At 38.6% G+C, this 20066-nt stretch overlaps 2 protein-coding genes across 2 annotated transcripts; one reads left to right on the forward strand and one right to left on the reverse strand.

Annotated features, from left to right (window-relative positions):
• Positions 1-7833: 7833 nt before the first annotated feature.
• Positions 7834-10340, reverse strand: LOC124870532 (C-C motif chemokine 20-like). Its single transcript, XM_047369265.1, has 5 exons — positions 10283-10340; positions 8638-9001; positions 8404-8512; positions 8213-8287; positions 7834-8116 (listed from the first exon to the last, which is right to left on the reverse strand). Exons 2-5 carry the CDS (start codon positions 8711-8713, stop codon positions 8077-8079), a joined length of 300 nt encoding a protein of 99 aa, XP_047225221.1. The 5' UTR covers positions 8714-9001; positions 10283-10340; the 3' UTR covers positions 7834-8076.
• Positions 10341-18039: 7699 nt separating this feature from the next.
• Positions 18040-19392, forward strand: LOC124870584 (C-C motif chemokine 20-like). Its single transcript, XM_047369372.1, has 4 exons — positions 18040-18173; positions 18360-18471; positions 18550-18630; positions 18736-19392. The coding sequence occupies exons 1-4, from the start codon at positions 18110-18112 to the stop codon at positions 18743-18745; spliced, it is 267 nt and encodes an 88-aa protein (XP_047225328.1). The 5' UTR covers positions 18040-18109; the 3' UTR covers positions 18746-19392.
• The last annotated feature ends 674 nt before the right edge of the window (positions 19393-20066 follow it).

Consider the following 20066-nt stretch of genomic DNA (forward strand, 5'->3'; position numbering starts at 1 on the left):
TTTGAAATCAGGTTTTCCAGACTCTGCAGACTCTCTTTAAAGTGCCATTACTGCCATCTAGTGTTATGTCCTTCACATGACTTCCTCTTCGTTTAACAAGCGGGTGAAAAATACCAAACCTAAAATTATTATTCCTCATTATATATGTAGTTTTTTCATCTTTTACAACATCTCAAGATTTCTATGAGTTCACTTAAAGTGTTCACACTCCTTATACAGCCAGTGAAGGGTAACTAGGGTTATGCATACACTGTGCCCTGTAAAAGTATTTAAATTTTTTTTTACATGTTACTGCAACACAATTGAATGCATTCTATTTAATTTTATATGGAGCATAGTTGTGCATTAAGTGTGAAGAAAAATTATGGATTTCAAAGTACAAACTGAAGTTTGAAAAGTGTGATGTGCATTCTAACACAATCTAAGCCTTTCCATTATAGCTCTGGCTGTATGTTTAGGGTCATTGTTCTACTGGAAGGTAAATTTCTCCCCCAGTTTTAAGTATTTGGCAGGCTCTTGCAGGTTTCTTCCAAGATTGGTTTGTATTTAGCTCCATCTTCCTATCAAATCTGACTGGTTCTCCTGTAAATGGTAAATGGATTGAATTTATATAGCGCCTTTCCAGTCATACAGACCACTCAAAGCACTTTACACTAGAGCCACATTCACCCAATCGCACTCACTAACGCTCACACATTCATACACCGATACGTAGATCAGTAGGCAATTTGAGGTTAAGTGCCTTGCCCAGGGGCACATTGACATACAGCAGGAGGAAGCTGGAATCAAACCCACAACCTTCCAATTGCAAGACAACTACTCTTCCTACTGAGCCACAGTCGCCACTGAAGTAAAGCATCCCCACAGCATGATGCTGCCACCACCAAGTTTCACAAAGGGTATGGTGTGCTCAGGGTGATGTGCAGTGTTTGCTTTTGGTTTTCCTCTTGCCACTCTTCAATAAATGCCAGATTTATACAGTGAATTGCTAATAGTTGTGTTGTCAACCTCCAGAGTTCATAGTGAGGGTCTGCTGGGAACATCTGGCGGAGCCCTCGGCCAGGGATGTATTCAACTCCCACCTCAGGGAGAGCTTTGATCAGGTCTGCGGTGCCTGTCGCAGCGGCAATCCCGGAACCCGGTGGTGGACACCGGCATTAAGGGATGCTGTAAAGGTGAAGAAGGAATCCTATCGGCTGTGGGACTCCTGAGGTGGCTGACGGGTACCGTGAGGCCAAACTTGCCGCGGTCCGGGCTGTGGCAGAGGCAAAAACTCTGGGAGGAGTTTGGTGAGGCCATGGAGAAGGACTACCGGTTGGCCTCAAAGCGATTCTGGCAAACCGTCCAGCGCCTCAGGAGGGGGAAGCAGTGCTTCGCCAAAATTGTTGACCTCAACTGGGGACATTATTGGGGGGTGGAAGGACTCCTTCGAGGATCTCCTCAATCCTGCCGTCACACATTCCGTGGTGGAAAGAGAGGCTGGGGACTTGGGGTTAGACTCTTTCATCACCCAGGCTGAAGTCACTGAGATGGTTAGAAAGTTCCATGGGGGCAGGCGTTCGGGGTTGGCTGAGATCCTCCCTGAGTACCTCAAGTCTCTGGATGTTGTGGGGCTGTCATGGTTGACATGCCTCTTCAACATTGTGTGGCGGTCAGGAACAGTGCCTCTGGACTGGCAGACTGGGGTGGTGGTCCCCCTTCATAAGAAGGGTGACCAGAGGGTGTGTTCCAACTACAGGGGAATCGCACTCCTCAGCCTCCCTGGAAGGCTTATGCCAGGCTATTGGAGAGGAGAGTTCGGCCGACAGTCGAACCTCGGCTTCAGGAGGAGCAGGGTGGCTTCCGTCCCAGCTGTGGAACACTGGACCAGCTTTATACCCTCTGCAGGGTACTCGAGGGTTCATGGGAGTTTGCCTAACCGGTCCACATGTGTTTTGTGGAGAAGGCATTCAACCTTGTCCCTTGTGGTGCCCTGTGGGTACGGAGTCGGGGGCGCTTTATTAGGGGGTCGGTTTGAGGACCAGTGGATTTCATCTCCTCTTTTTGCAGATGACGTGGTCCTGCTGGTCCCCTGTAGCCAAGAAAGCTGAAATGAGCTTCCTCCGTAGGGTGGCCGGGCACTCCCTTAGAGATAGGGTGAGGAGCTCTGCCATCCGGGAGGAGCTTGGAGTAGAACCGCTGCTCCTCCACATCGAGAAGAGCCAGTTGAGGTAGCTCAGGCATCTATGCTGGATGCCTCCTGGCCTCGTGTTCAAGGCATGTCCCACCTGGAGGAGTCCCAGGGGACAGCCTAGGACACACTGGAGGAACTATGTCTCTCAACTGGCCTGGGAACGCCTTGGGCTCTCCCTGGAGGAGCTGGAGGAGGTGTCTGGGGAGTTGGACATCTGGGTGTCTCTACTGAGTCTGGTGCCCCTGCGACACGGTCCCCGATGAAGCGGAAGACGACAAGTACGAGTATGAGTACAATAAGTGGGGAAACATTTGTTTGTAGGTTTGGTGTTGTGCCATGGTCTTTATATTTCTGTATAATGGATGAACTGTGCTCCTTGATGTTTAAAGTTTAGAATATCGGTTTAGAAACTAACCTCTAAACTTCTCCACAACATGTCTGCTGTTTTCCTTGGTCTTCATGATGCTTATTGTTGACTTATGTTCTCAAACTCTGAGGCCTTCTCAGAAAGAGCTGGATTTATACTGAGATTAAATTGCAAGCAAACTAAATATGTTACTCCTAAGGCAGTTCGTTGTAAGTCCAAGTAAAGTGCGCTAGATACAAATATGCTCATCAATATTCAGATTATCAGTTGGGAACAGTTTTGCAAACTGTGGATCACTTTCCTTCCACTTCAGAGTTCTGCATTAGATTGTGTTGGCCAATCACATAAAGTCCCTGCAAAATACATTGAAGTTTTTTGTTGTGACCTGATAAAATGTGAAAAAAATTGTGCGTTATAAATACCTTTTTATGTCGCTTTAACTGTCCTCCACATTCACACACAATGCTAGAATTAATTGTTAAACCTTGCATGTAAATTACTGCTTGAATGTATTTTCACCAGTAGTCAATCAATTCTCCAAAGAGGGTGTAAACCGCTAACACCTCACACTTAACTTGTCGGCAACTCTGTCTGTTTTTCTGCTTCATCAGCAAGAAGAGATAACCGTTTTTTTTATATGACAGTACTTTGACCAACATAGAAAAAAGGATAAATTCTAATTGAATGTGGTTTTAAAATGTTCTTCTGCAAGAAATGTCATAAGCTAAACAGACCTAAATGCTTAGAAGAGAGATTGCTAAGTGGATCAGTGGTTGAGCAGGTGCACCACATACAGAGGCTACATCTTTGACGCAGCACTCTCGGGTTCTATTCCCAGCCTCAAGTCATTTATTGCATGTCTTCCTTGTCTCTCTCTGCCCTTCATCATATCCAGCTATCAGCTACTAATGTATATTAAAAAAAACCATTTAAAAACATTTTATGGAGACATGTAGTAGCTTAAAATCACACATCACAGGACATGGTTGAAGTTACATGAAATAAAAGTCCTAACAGCTGATCAAACAGTAACTTTCCACCATAACTGGAATTTTTAAATGGAGAAAATAAAATATTTCTTGAAAATAAAATTGAAAGATATTTTGCAAAACCTTCTGTAAAATGTTTAATTGTTACAACTTAAATTTGATGAAGGGTTATTAATGTGCAAGCTTTATTGTTTCCATATTTAAGATCTCTTTGGATTTTCCGCAACATAGAAATGAGTATTAAAATATTTAGACGGTGTTTAGTGTTAGACAGGGCTCATTTTAAAATATTTGCTTTAAAACAACATCTGTGTTTCACAAATAAAATATTAACCCCATCTTTTCTCATTAGATCAGTATAAACCCCCAGACATCTACTGCTTTATCCTTGGTTTATTATAATGTTAAACCCTCTAGGTATGATCTGTGGTCCTGCTCATTGTTGTTTTCATCTTTGGAGATGTTACTGTTTAACTGACAGTAGAGGAAGTTAGTTCACTTCCATTTCTTCTTGGGCTGTTGTGTCATCATTCACCATTTTTCCATTGTGGCCTGACTCTGTCAATGAGTGTGAGATTAAAAAACTGCCATTTTTTCCCCATAAAAATAGAAATTGTGATAATAAATAAAAAATTTTATTTCATTCATTTACAATTTAAAATGAACATGTCACATGTTGACGTAAACAAAAGTTTTGAATTAAAAGTAGTTTGAAGAAAAAAAAAACCTATATAGTCAATTCACTATACCTAAAGCAACTAAACATCAATCAACCAACCAAATAGATACATCTTTAAATACAAAGGAAGCAAAAAAGAAAAAAAACATATTATCTTTGTAATGAGACAGCACTCTACTGATTAAATGTATTTCATTATACCTTGATAGAATATTATATTTTATTTTTTTTTTAAAGTAGAAATTGGTCTACTCTGGGTTTTTTAGACAGATTATTAAACAGCTTTATTCAATAAAACAGAAATACAGCAATCTATTAGTTTAATTCTAACTAAGTTTTTTTTAAATCCCTGACCCTCTCAAATTATAAATGCTATCTCTTTTAGTAAATATTTTTTGCAAACGTGCTGGTAATTTAGTGTTATGTATTTTAAACATAACTGGCAGAATAAAATATTCCACCAAGTACTGAAATTTCATTAATTGTAAGTTGAAGAACAATGGATTTGCTGGATCTCTGTAACGTTTGGATTTGGATTCTGGATTTTCCTAGGTCTAACACAACAAACCCATGCATGGAAAATTTGTGCCACGGATCCTTTAAAGCTTCAGTTTGATTTGAATTTACAGCCTAAAAAAAGCACAAGTGAATTTAATTTGAACATGTTCCACAGCAGGTTGTCTATTTATATATATTTAACAGCAAATAGGTAAATCATGCAGGACCAAAATCTACCAATGATATGTAGAAGTCATATATATATATATATATATATATATATATATATATATATATAAATAAAATAAATATATAAAGTTGGATTACAGACTAAAAATATCACGTTCTGGGTTTGGATCGGACCAAAGTGCAGATAAGAACTTGGTAGCAGCATGATGAGAGGAAGGCTTCTCTTTAATTAAAGGTCTCCAAAACGTAACATAATCCAACAAGTACAAACATGAGTCGAGCCAAACACTTACATGTGTACATAATTCTGTAACGTAGCAAAACTGAGCATAAACAGGGGTAATGAACGAGGAATAGTGACGGAGAAACCAGCAGAGAACAAAGAACACAGACCAACTAATATACAGGGAGAAAACAAAGGCAGGTAATCACAGGAACTAAGAACAGGTGTGGCAAGGAGACATGGAGGCATAAGGGACAGGTGGAACTAATTAACAATAAAGGAAAACATAAACCTAGGCACAGTTAACACAAAAACACAAACCAAGTCCAAGGATGTCATACCATGACAAAAAATAATGATATTTCAGTTAATAGTTTAAATAAAAACATTCAAAAGCAACTCTAAACAAATAGCTTTTTACCCTTGATTTAAAAGAAGCATTTTGCAGTTTTCTGGATGTTTGTTCCAGATTAATGGAGCATAAGAACTGAATGATGCTTCTCCATGTTTGCTTATGATTCTGAGGATGTAGAGTAGACTTGAACCAGAAGACCTGAGTGATGTGGAAGCTTGATACGGCAACAAATCTTTTATGCATTTTGGTGCTAAGCCATTCAGTGACTTTTAAACTAACTGAAGTATTTTAAAGTTTGTTCTCTGAGATCCAGGGCTTTAGAACTGTGTGAATGTGCTCTACCCTCTTAGTTTTAGTGAGGAACCTGTGGGAACACTTTTGCAGTAATAGATTTAACTGTGATGCGCCTTTAAAGGTTCAGGTAAAACTGTGTGCCAACTCTTGATTGCTTCTCCTTTGGTCCAAGAATTGTTACTTTAGTTTTGTTTTCATTCAACAGAAGAAAATGATGGCACACAAACCCCTTGATTTGTTCTATGCATATAGCCAATGCCTGAATGGGTTACCTTTATGTGTTTTACTTTGTGAATTGGGTTACAGAAATAACATATCTTTTCATTAATATTCTAATGTATTGAATGGGTCTGTACATAAACTCCTCATAATATGTGGGAAAATGACCTATAATAGGGTGCAGAGAAACTAGATCCTTTTTGTACCCAGGTGCTGGCATTTTTCTGGCTTAATATCTGACCTCTTATCAGAATTTGTAAAGTTTATGTTAATTTGTAGATTTCCTTGCCGCAGATGTACTGTTTAAGCAAAATCAATACATTTTTAATAAATTTCAAGTCAGGTTAATTCCAGAAGCCTAATGTTAGCCTGATTCATCCACCTGAAAAACAGTTATTTGAGATCTCAACCGTGTAGTTGCTGTTTTTACACTTAGTTGAAGAATTTCTTGGTAGTCCTTCTTCCACCTACTTTGTGTGCCAGTACCTCTGACATTAAAGCAGGCCATCCGGGTGATGCTGGCACCACCATGCTCGACAACTGGTGCATCGTGTGGGGGTGTTTTAAAAGCCTCATCATGACTTTCCCTTTCTTTTAATTCACTGAAGCCAGATAACTCGATCTTTGTCTTATCTGACTTTAAAATGTGTCTCCAATGTTCTCTCATGCTTAACGGTGGCAAGTGTTGAGCAAGGCTTCATTTTTGTTGGTACACTATCAGGCTAAGTTGGTGTTATATTCCCTTCGCTGGTTTACTAGCAAGTTCCCGTTTAGGATAGGTTTTAGCCTTGGTGTTTCCTGGGTTGTTTTTGAACATCTTTACCACTTTCTGTTCATTCAAGGTTGTCAGTTTGAGTCAGATGACCAAATTGTTGATGTTTTAACTGGACAATGATGCCAAACACAAATCAAAACTGGTTCTGGAATAGAAAAAGCAGACTGACATTGAACTTCTGGAATGCCCTTGATGGCTAAATGACAGTAAACAAAATAAATTAAATGAACCCTACAATTTTGAACAAGTAGACTGTCAAAATGTGCATCTAGACTTTTGACAGGGGCCTGATGATGGCTTGTCTGCAGCTCTCTAAAGGACATTTATCTAAATATCAGTGAGGGTAAATGTATATATTTGAGCCTGTATGTATAGTTTCGACCCACTGTGGGTTAGAGAAAATCCTCAATAAATTTGAATATGTGCACGCAAATCTCCTGCCTAAATAATCCATCCTGCATAAAGAACAGTTCAAATACATCATTAAGGCGCCAATATTATTAAAGTAATACCCATCTTTTATAATGATATCTCCAAACGTCTGACTGGTTTGCATGTTGCATCATGCAGCTGCCGAACAGGTTTGGTATGTTTTAGTGGGAATAAGGTGCATTAAAAAAAACACACCCACTAATGCAAAACATCATTTTGATCTCTGATTTACACTCGTAAAAATGTTTCACTGGTTATTAATAAAGCTCTCAGTAAATAAATAAACAAACAGAAGTGAGTTCAAGCCAAAGCCAGCATTATTACAGTAGCTTTAAGAGTCACCATTAAAAGCCTTCTCTGTGCGTGTTTTTTAAAGAAAAGATTTCCTGTAGCTTCCTCTAGATCACATCACATCCAGGACTTTCACGGCTGAACTCGTTTTCAGATCCGATTACATTTCTAAAAAGGTGGAATTTCCTGACAGTTGGAAAGTTGATAAGGAAGTCGATTAAATTTATGCTGCTCAGCTGTGTGGCACATTTTATAGGGCACAGACTGTTTTTTTATTTAAAGACCTACCAACAATTCAACATTATTTGGATTTGGATTTTATTATGAACTCCACAGAAAAGACAGATGATTCTTTATGAACATGTCTTTATTTTGTGCAAGAAGTATACAAAAATATAATGTTAATGAATATAAAGAATATAATATTTACAGTGCTACTAAAAATGAGCAAACATATGCATTGCTTTTCAGCATTATTGCTTTTAAGCTGGTCTTGAAAGCTTTAAACAGCAGTAGTCCTTTCAGCAAGTAGAGGTCAGAAACATGTTTGCAGCGGCCGGCCTCCGCATCCCCCTTCATCCTTTGGAGCCTGTTAATTCCTTGCATTCTGATGAACTTTTTGTGCCATATATCTGCAATGAGATCCGTTTGAAGAAATGTTACATCTCTTGATGTTTTTTTTTGTTATATAGTTTCAGCATTTATTTTTTTTCCTAAACATTACTCACTCTATTTGTCTGACGTAGTCGATCACCCATTCCAGAGCTGGGTTGAAACATTTTTTGCCATTCTTTGTGTGGAAACTGGATTAAAAAGGAATCAAAGTTAATAAAAATTGTACACATGATTATAAATGGTATGTAATTAAATAAACAGCATGAACTGTGACTCTTTAGTGATAACAAAATTGATAACTCACATGATGGCACTGATCGAACAATGTTCAATGTCATTCTGCACCGAGAAGCCCTTGATGTCTGAAAATCTGAGTTTGCCAAACATGTATCTTCGACAGCAAGGAAAAGAAGCTGCAAGCAAAGATAGGAGATAATGCTGCAAGTCTCTGTCTGTCAGTTTTGTTTGTATAATCGAGAAAACAAGGACACAAAAGAAAGAAAAGCAGAAGAGAAGAGCTATGAAAATAAACGCTTACCTGCTTGTGTGTTTGTTGATAGGACACAGAGAATAAGAAGTGTCACTGCCATCACAGTGACTTTGATTGATATCATACCTGCAACTTTACTGGCAGACACTGCTCTGATCTGAATGTGGTCTTGGCAGTTCTTTATTAGGTGGCTCAAGCACTCTGATCACAGCCTTATATATCCTTCAGAGGAGAAGAAGCAAGCTCTGCCCACTGCAGTGGTTTTGTAAAACCCCCAGTATTTTCCCTTAACAAAGGCTGAAGAGATTTCGCCCAGTCATGCGCTGTAGCAGTGAAGGGGGTTAAATTTAGATGCAAATCTGATCTGCTCCTTTTGTTTACAGATGCAGTCAGAATGGGGAAACAAAAAAACCTGCAGGGGTGAAAAGAACATTTATTAGTAAAAATGTTTTCTTTGAAATAATTATTACTATATGTACAGGTCCTTCTCAAAATATTAGCATATTGTGATAAAGTTCATTATTTTCCATCATGTCATGATGAAAATTTAACATTCATATATTTTAGATTCATTGCACACTAACTGAAATATTTCAGGTCTTTTATTGTCTTAATACGGATGATTTTGGCATACAGCTCATGAAAACCCAAAATTCCTATCTCACAAAAGTAGCATATTTCATCCGATCAATAAAAGAAAAGTGTTTTTAAAACAAAAAACGTCAACCTTCAAATAATCATGTGCAGTTATGCACTCAATACTTGGTCGGGAATCCTTTTGCAGAAATGACTGCTTCAATGCGGCGTGGCATGGAGGCAATCAGCCTGTGGCACTGCTGAGGTCTTATGGAGGCCCAGGATGCTTCGATAGCGGCCTTTAGCTCATCCAGAGTGTTGGGTCTTGAGTCTCTCAACGTTCTCTTCACAATATCCCACAGATTCTCTATGGGGTTCAGGTCAGGAGAGTTGGCAGGCCAATTGAGCACAGTGATACCATGGTCAGTAAACCATTTACCAGTGGTTTTGGCACTGTGAGCAGGTGCCAGGTGCTGAAAAATGAAATCTTCATCTCCATAAAGCTTTTCAGCAGATGGAAGCATGAAATGCTCCAAAATCTCATGATAGCTAGCTGCATTGACCCTGCCCTTGATAAAACACAGTGGACCAACACCAGCAGCTGACACGGCACCCCAGACCATCACTGACTGTGGGTACTTGACACTGGACTTCTGGCATTTTGGCATTTCCTTCTCCCCAGTCTTCCTCCAGACTCTGGCACCTTGATTTCCGAATGACATGCAGAATTTGCTTTCATCCGAAAAAAGTACTTTGGACCACTGAGCAACAGTCCAGTGCTGCTTCTCTGTAGCCCAGGTCAGGCGCTTCTGCTGCTGTTTCTGGTTCAAAAGTGGCTTGACCTGGGGAATGCAGCACCTGTAGCCCATTTCCTGCACATGCTTGTGCACAGTGGCTCTGGATGTTTCTACTCCAGACTCAGTCCACTGCTTCCGCAGGTCCCCCAAGGTCTGGAATCGGCCCTTCTCCACAATCTTCCTCAGGGTCCGGTCACCTCTTCTCGTTGTGCAGCGTTTTCTGCCACACTTTTTCCTTCCCACAGACTTCCCACTGAGGTGCCTTGATATAGCACTCTGGGAACAGCCTATTCGTTCAGAAATTTATTTCTGTGTCTTACCCTCTTGCTTGAGGGTGTCAATAGTGGCCTTCTGGACAGCAGTCAGGTCAGCAGTCTTACCCCTGATTGGGGTTTTGAGTGATGAACCAGGCTGGGAGTTTTAAAGGCCTCAGGAATCTTTTGCAGGTGTTTAGAGTTAACTCGTTGATTCAGATGATTAGGTTCATAGCTCGTTTAGAGACCCTTTTAATGATATGCTAATTTTGTGAGATAGGAATTTTGGGTTTTCATGAGCTGTATGACAAAATCATCCGTAGTAAGACAATAAAAGACCTGAAATATTTCAGTTAGTGTGCAATGAATCTAAAATATATGAATGTTACATTTTAATCATGACATTATGGAAAATAATGAACTTTATCACAATATGCTAATATTTTGAGAAGGACCTGTATGTCAACAGCAGATAGTTTGGATACTCCCACATGTTTATATGAATGTGTTCCATTAATTTTATTACAGGTTTCTTCCATTCGTGGTAGCTGAGCTTTTCCACTTGCTCTCTAAGAATAGCTAAATATTACAATCCAAGGGATACAACTAAGAAATATAAAGCAAAAAACTATATACACACACACACACACCACACACACACACACACACACACACACACACACACACATATATATATATATATATATATATATATATATATATATATATTACCCTTATCCTTGATAATTAAACTTTTATTTATTCAGTTAAAATAACTGAAATGGATTTCTATTTTTTATTTTCCTTAAATTCCAAAGTTTGCATATTTTATACATATATTCTTATTGTGTTGGTAAACTGAATGCCTAAACATTCTGGGTATCCCTCCAGCAGCTTCTTATAAGGGTTTTCTAGAATTTTGATGTATTCCTCCTGACAGAAGTGGACTAACTGAGTCAGATTGGTAGGTCCCCTCATTTGCACAAATCTGTGAAGGTCTGCCCACCACTGTTGAGACTGAGATCAAGGCTTTGAAATGGCCTCTCCAAAAGGGTCCTTCACCAGCTTTGTAAATAATTTGGCAGTATGTTCAGGGTCATTGTCCATGTGGAAGGTCAATTTATGCCTAAGCTTTAATGTCCTGGCTGATGTCTTAAGGTGTTGCTTCTCCCCCCCATAAAACATGATGCTGCCACCTCTGTACATCACAGCTGGGATGGTGTTCATTGTCTTGAAAACGTCTCCCTTTTTTCCTCAAGGAGTAGGAATGGTCATTGTGGCAAAACATCAAAATGAAAATGTTTTACTTTAAAAAATGTTTTTAAATATTCATAATTTTCTATACACTTATAATTGTATGCAACCCTCAATCCAATGAAGTTGGGACGTTGTGTAAATCGTAAATAAAAATAGAGTAAAATGATTTGCAATTAAAGTTGTACAAGCAAGTAATTCCACCTATAAAGCTTTAACAATTAGTTTCACAATTCTAGTTATTTCTGTGTGAATGTGAATGCAAGAAGTCTTTCCCTAAAGGAGCTCTGCTGAGAGGCGTGGCCTCCAGGACTCACACCTGCTGGCGATTCTCCACCTGGCTGCTGGTGATTTAAGGTGCTGCAGAACATCCACTCCACTCTTGGTGTTCAGCCTTCTTAGTGGACTTCAAGCCAACTTATCTTAAAGTATGTTTCTAGAATTTATAACCTCCTCCTTGAGTTTGTCATTCTTCTTTCCATGTTTCCATGTTGGTAAGCTTTGGTTGGCTTCCACACCCCGCCAGGTCCAATCAAACAAGCTGTCAGCGACAATCCACATGACAATCTTCCCACAGTTGTACTCTGCTGTCCCCTCACTCTGAGCAACCACCTGCCTGCCTGCTGTCCAACCAAACACCTCTCAGCCTCAGAGATCCATCGGATTCTTCCATAAAGGACGTCACTCTCTCAATCAGACTCAAACCAACCGTCTATCACTCTCAGAAATCTCCCTAGGAGGTTGACACCCCTCCCTAAGTTATACCACAGCGTCTATACAGTGAATTACTGCTCCTCTTTCTTTAAGCATTGCACTTATCACCTCCCTCCATGATCTGTTACTCTCTTCCTCCAGACATGACAGAAGCTGTATGCTCGAGCCTCCAGTTCCACTCTAAATATTATCCCATTCTCTGTAAATAAACCTTTTACTTGATTGTTATCCAATTCTGTGTGTGATTTCTACGTGTGGGTCAGGAAGCTTCCTAGAGTCATAACAATTAGTGTCCTCAGTTTGCAAACGCTTATTGAGTGTTGTTAAAAGGAAAGTTGATGTAACACAGTGGTAAACATGCCCTGGTCCCAGCTTTTTTGGAACATGTCACCAGCATTAAATTCAAAATTAGTGAAAATTTGCAAAAAAGCACTAAAGTTTAACAGTTTAAACATTAAATATCTTGTCTTTGTAGTGTAATCAACTGCATATAGGTTGAATAAGATTTCTTTCCACAATGATCTCCAGAGGTTCCAGAGGAGTCCCCAGAACAGAGCCAGCCTTCTTTATCAGCTTGTTGAGCATCCCAACTTCATTGGAATTGGGGTTGTAATTATACAGTTAAACCCAAAACTATCCCCTCTTGCCATTAACCTAATCTTAAGCTCCCTCCACAGATTTTCTATCAGCCTTAAGACGCAGGCTGGGCCACTTTAAAGAAAAATAAACATATTGGTAATATTAAAATATTACATTAAATCTAAATCTTTTAGGAGTATAAATAATTGTGGGCTGAAACCCAAAAGAGAGAGACAGAAGTTAAGTAATGGGAAACAACTCAGAACAAGGTTGGCTTGATTCACACACAACTGTTGACAATCAGTAGACGTTTTGTACCTCTTTGGGCTGAAAATGTACCACAGCAACTGGGAAAGAGAGCAACAAATGACAGATAGCACACATTGGCACCACAGGATCAGGGCATCAGAGGTACACAGCCAGTTAAAAGAGATTAAATCATCAACAAAAAGCATGCCAATAAAATATAAAGCCAGTCAGTCAGTCAGTCAGTCATTTTCTACCGCTTATTCCATAGTGGGCCCGGGGAGGCTGGTGCCTATCTCCAGCAATCTATGGGCGAGAGGCAGGGTACACCCTGGACACGTCGCCAGTCCATCGCAGGGCAACACACAAACAACCACACACACACTCATTCATTCATACACCTAAGGGCAATTTAGAGAGACCAATTATCCTAACAGGCATGTCTTTGGATATAAAATATAAAATATAAAGCATCTGCAAAAATAATTTGAAATGGGGTTCATTCAGCTTGATGGTTTTTGAGACCAAAAGTGGTGACATTAGTTCAAGCAAATGAATAGGTCTAAAACATTTTGTCCCTCCTGTTATCTTAATATTTATTAACATCTTTTATCTGTTTAAACCTCCAAAAATGTTCACATTTAAAATTCTTCCCCAAATTTATGTCAGGTACGTCATGTTTGTTTGTTGGCTACTCAATTAGGCCTTTAAACAAAACACCCCCCACCCACACACACACACACACACACACACACACACACACACACATCACCACCGCCCACACGCCTTTTACATCTGGAATACCTGTTGCGTGACTATGAAAAAATACGTAGATCACCATAAAATCTCTCTGATTTAACCAAAATAGGTAAGAGATTGTTTTTTGTTATTTTAATGGTTTTATAGTATTACATATTTTTTTGATATATAACATTTGGAATGAAAAGCAATTGTTATCAAGAATAGTAACACAATTTGACCCCAGGAAAAACAAATACAATTGCTTCTTGATTTTCACAGTCCCATCTGCCTTGAACGTTTCCTTGTTTCGACAAGCAAGAAATGTAGAATGTATTTAGAAACATGGTTGATGGAAATATTCTCTTTCCAGTGTCAGCAGTCTGAAGACCTACTGTTGATTTGCCTTTTGACTTGTACACCCATGCCAAAATGAGTAACCCAATATAGGCATGCAAATAAGCTCCATCCACTTCTTTTCAGGCTTCCCCACACAAGTACCCACCTTCTAAAAAGAGTTTTACAACATGTCATTTACAGAAAACGTTTTGTTAGAAGTCATTTTCAGTTGAGAAGAGAGAAGAAAGGAAGAACACACAGAGAGCCAAAAGAGATATTTCAGAAGGCTGCTGTGCAACCTTTCATATTTTTGCTCCGCCCCAAGTATCAATATCTTTACGGGAACGCTATATTCCCACCCCCACGGAATAGGAAATGCCATATCGTGTGAACTGTCAGTGGTTCTTGCACTGCCTATAGGTATGGTTACGTAGAGTTAGGGCCCTCACATTTTTTTGATGGTTAGAAAATTTCTTGTTATAGTGACCTCAGTACCATTCAAACTATATGTGGGTAAAATACAGCTACCACCTGGGGTCAAATTGACCCCAAAGGTCATAGGAAGGTTAGAACAGTGTGTATGTTGTTCATACTTTTCAAAAGCCACGTTATGAAGCGTAGACATTGTTGTAGCAGTGGAGAAGAGAAGGACATCATCTCCAACTGATGACATTTTCCTAGTTAAAAAAGTCCAACAACATGACAACTGAACCCACGGCAGCAGTACTAAAAAGAACCGAGGGGTTCTTCTCATTTCTGGCTTTTAGTAGAGTAGTGAGCATTATCATAGTAGGTAGGATTGTTGTTTCTTGTTAGAATGTTTTTTATTTCATTTTATGACGTTGCAGCTTTATTTGTCCCAGTGATAATAAACTAACTAATAAAGTAGTCACAAGCAGAAAGTTAAAATAAATCTCCCCGAGCCGAGCAGCTTTTACCCTAAGCTAGATAAGTAAAGTAAAAAAATAAGATCAAACAAAATAAGATAAAATAGGAAGGTTGTAGTTTGTCATAAGAAACAGTGACTATAGCTGCTGCTCTTTTTTTTATTATTATTTCATTCATAAAAATAAGTAGCGAAATTAAACCACATTGTTTTGTACAGATGGTTTTCCCTGGAGATTAATGGGCCTTAATGCTTGAGAACAGAAGATCAGGCAAATCCTAGTTGTACTTGATAAGATGCAGCGTTACTATTTCTGCACCATTTAACAGAGAAACAGCTTATTGGACAGGGTGAAAGGAGCTACTTAGAATACTGAAAGCTTTATTTTGGATCGCTCCTTGAAAATAATCTCTAAAGTGAGTGAGGCTCCGATCGCCACCGTCTTCACTACAGGTAGCTGAGTCTTCCTGCAGTTACGAGTCGTATCAAGTGGCACAACAAGCAGACACTCTAAATAAGGGCTTCTCACTTGAGTATTGTGGAAGAAAACTGTTTGATTTAATTAGTGTGTTTAATTATATAAAATTTGCTAATAAACTGGAAAAAAATTCAAATTGCCACAAGCTAGCTTTTACTCAAAACAACTCTGTTTAGGGGTGCATGCTTGGTGTTTCCATCAGCCCATCCTGAGAAACATTTTTGCATTTAAAACAGTAGGAAAATAGCTAATTAAAATGGAATCTAATACATGACATTTAGAGTTAAGCGGAAAAATGCTTGAGGAAGATAAAAAACTGACAAGACCTCTGTGCATTTGCTTTATGTGGGTCGCTTATTGTGGGCTAGTGTGGGGTTCCAAAGAGGTTCTATCTAGGTCAGAGGAACACTTAGGCTTATACTCAAGACCCGCACACCAAAGGCAAGGTGCATTTAGTGCACTAAAATAGGTCACAATAACCTAAAATCTTGTGTCATCAACTTTCCATCAAACCACACCAGTCATTTGGGTACATGTCTTACTTGCATGTTCCCTTGTGTTCTTTCTCATATCGTTAGAGTCGTAACATTGTATAAGCCAGTTATATATAGTATATTTGTGGTAAAGGGGTACAATGTTGCCTTACAAAAAATAAATGAATATTTATTTCATAGTTACTGGCTTTGTATAGTTCATAAATGTTAAGTTATATTCAGTTGATGAAATAATATTTATAAGAACATTTCATAAAACAGTTGCAATGCAGTAGTGACCCAAAATAGTTTTTCACCTTTGTGGCTGAACCTCTTGTTCAGACCAGGCAAAAAAAATGACTAATATGCAAAGTGACTTAGTGATAAAAGATCAAAAATCAAACTCAAAGTCTTTGTTTCACTGGTGAATAAAAGAGTTATTTTGTGAACAAGTTCTTTATTCAGCCTTTCTAAGTCAGAAACAAGATGGGACAAACTAAACCTTGAAATTCTATCAGAGGAAATGTAGTTTAAGTTTGAGTTCAAACATAAGCATTTAGGAATGCTGTCTTTCAGGAAAAATAGTCTAAAAAATAGTTTTGTCTATCTCGAAGTCTGACTGCCCTTTCCTGATAAAGATCTACCACACTTTTAGACAAAGTCATTTGAATGTATGACATTTTGAAACCTCAAATCAGAGCAAGTGCCCATATTATACGACAGTGAATATTATTGCTATTTATTCAGCACATGAGACTGATAAATCTTCTTTCAAAGCAACATTTTACAATTTCAGCCAGGCTTTTTAACAGGAACTCTGACTCTGCTAGACAATAAAAAAATGGCATTTGTCAAGAGCTAAGAGAAGACATTAACCTTAAATTCACTTGGGTATTAACTCTGGTTTCGACCCAACAAAGACAAGCTTAAGAGCAGGATTTATTAAAAGAACTGAAAGAACTGAAAGCAGCAACATTAAGCAGACCTGGAAAGTCCGGTATTTGAGAAAATCCACATGTAGAATCCAGTCACTTTTACTTATGTATGTTATTAATGTCAAAGAGAATCAGACTTTCTTGTTCTAGACATGTTGATATTGTTCTGCTTTCATTGGCTTTCACAGTGAATCCCCAGCTGGGACGAAACGACCTTCTCAATATTGTATTGCATATATTTCAACCACTATGAGAGCGCATTTATATAGTGTATAAGATTTAGAAGGTTTATAAAACTGGTGAGCAAGATACTAGAATTAGTATGTAGGACAATAGAAGTGGTTAAGACGAAGTTGTAGATAAACAAAACGGCAGTCGCACATTGCAACATAATGCTGACGCTATAATAATAAGGTCAGCAGGATATGTAGTGAGGTTTGGGGTTGTTGTACAGTTTGTTTTATACTTTCAGGTCTCTCTTGAACCCTCAAGGGTGGGGAAACATTTATGAAACCGCTAAAAAGTCCTCAAATGAATCTCTGTAGCAGTGTTGGGTGCAAATGATTGCATTAAAAATGTAATTAATTGAAACTTTTTTCACTACATAATTAGTACTACACTGTAAAACAATCAAAATATCTGGTAACAAGTGAAATAACTGCATTCCATTGTTGAGTTAGGTGGAGCTTGATCGCTTTGTGCAGAGTGAATCATTGTAGCTAAATTCCTCACAGTTTGAACACAACTTGAAATATTCACTCTTTATATATCACACTAATCAGTCATTTCATGCTGATTAAATATATCAACGGTGTTTCTCACTTCTATATGAAATGAGAAACACCATAAAGCTGCCACAAGGTAACCACCTCCAACTACTTAATTTACCTTTGAAATACCAAATGGTGGAATTGTGCAATCAGTGTTATGTGAATTACCAAAATGAAGGAATGTAAAAAGAATGATTAGTTAAAAGAGTTAGATTTTTTTATAGTAATTGTCCTTGACATATCAGCATAATGCCCAAGCTTTGCGCCCTGCACAGGGGGTTTTATGCCATAATGCTGGTAAAGTACACAGAATGTCATACTTCCCACATGACCTCAATACTATGTTCTTTCCAGCTTGTGTTTGGCAAGTGGTTAACAATTTCCTTCCGTGTCACAATGTATTTAAACAGCCAGAGGCAGTTCTTATCTCTCCATCCCATCTGACAATCCACTCCAGCTCTCTTATTTACCCCTGAGAAGGATGGCAAAACTCGCTGTGTGCGTCTCTGCGCTGCTGCTGCTGCTCGTAGTGCTCAGTGAAACCAGTAAGTGAGACTTTACAGCTGCTTTATTCGTGACGGATGATGTAGTTTTAAATATTTTAGATCCACAGAAAAAATTAATGTTATTCTTTTTTGGGATAATATTATTTTTCATGAGTTAAAGTGTGACATAAAACGTATTGATTGATTTCTTTCCTAAGATGTAATTTATTCCTTGTTTTTTCAAAGGTCCCCCGGCACCTTGCTGCACAAGAAATTATAAAAAACCAATAAAAATAGAGAATCTGAAAAACTTCACAATTCAAACCGACACAGACATGTGCAACATCAATTCAATAATGTAAGATAAAAATTGATTACACATAATGAGTCCTACCATTTTGACCACATAAATAAGACTTCTTCTATCTTATTACAGTTTCTTCACTCAGAAAAACAAACTTATCTGTGCCGATCCTGAGATGCCTTGGGTCATCAGGGCCATGGATCATCTGAAAAAGTAAGCTATTATCTTTACCTAAAAACTCTCAGCACACCATCATTGCCATTCATTCAAGATTTAAAATTTAATTCAACATTTTTAATGCTCTTACTTTTTTTTCAGACAGCACTGAGCAGGATCTGCAGAAGTTCTTCTGAGGATTTCAGCTTTAGCATATTACTATAACTAATAAGAGTATTTTTTTTTAAACTAATTAAATATTTGTTTTTTTTGTACTCATTTATATTCAATAAATCTAATATTTTGCCAAATGTTTCTGCCTATTGATGTCCTGTTTTTTTAGGCACAGTATATCTTTGTAGACAACTTTAATATTGAAGCAAATTCAATATGTGGACCACTTCCTTCAGGTTCCTAGGAAACACTATTTCTTGAAACCTGAGATGGTCCTCGCACACAGACAATATTTGGAAGAAGGCCCAGCAGAGACTGTACTTCCTGAGCCAACTCAAGAAGTACAACCTTCTTGTACAACCACCAACCAGGAGCTTGTGGTCATCTTCTACACTGCCATCATACAGTCTGTCTTGTCTTCGTCCATCTCAGTGTGGATTGGCTCATCCACAAAACAGGACAGGTCTAGACTGCAATGAACAATCAGGTCTGCAGAGAAAATCATTAGGGCTGACTTTCCCTCTATTTAGGCCTATAAAGGTCTTGGGTCAGGAAAGCTAAAATCTCTGCAGACCCCACACATCCTGCACACAAACTGTTTACATTGTTACCTTCAGGTCGGCGCTATGGAACACTTTCTGCTAAAACCAGCCGCCACAGAGACAGTTTCTTCCCCCAGGCTGTTTCTCTGATGAACACCTGACAGTCAGAGTTCCAAACCAACACCATGTATTCTTGGACTGATCTCACATTATATTATTTTGTAAATTCAATTGTTTACATATGTACATTTTAAAAAAGATGTTCTTTATTTGCACTGTTATATATATCAAAAAATTAAAAATCCTCACTGAGAGCAAAGTGTACCGGAGTCAAATTCATTGTTTGTCTGTACGAACTTGGCAGTAAAGCTAATTCTGATTCTGGTAGTCGCTCAAAGCAAGAGAGGAAAAACCAGCTTGATTCAGAATCAGCCTTTTTCACCAGGTTTAGGAAGAAGGAATAAGACCTCGGCTATTAGGCAAGCACTCTACAAATCTAGCTTTGAAAGTAGAGTGGCAAGAAAAAAGTTATTGTTGAAAGAAAGTCACAGGAAGTTTTGCTTATGTTTTTTTTTGCCACGAGCCATATAGGGGACACCGCAAACATGTGGAAGAAGCTCTGGTGAGATTGAGACCAATATTAAACTTTTTGCTCTAAGTGCAAGTTGCTTCAGACATGCTGACTCCACAGTGAAACATGGCGGTGGCAGCATCATGTTGCGGCAATGCTTTTTTCAGCAGGGATAGCGTAGCTGTTCAGAGTTTATGTGAAGATGG

Source organism: Girardinichthys multiradiatus, chromosome 6 (assembly GCF_021462225.1).
Source record: "Girardinichthys multiradiatus isolate DD_20200921_A chromosome 6, DD_fGirMul_XY1, whole genome shotgun sequence".
NCBI classification, from domain to species: Eukaryota; Metazoa; Chordata; class Actinopteri; order Cyprinodontiformes; family Goodeidae; genus Girardinichthys; species Girardinichthys multiradiatus.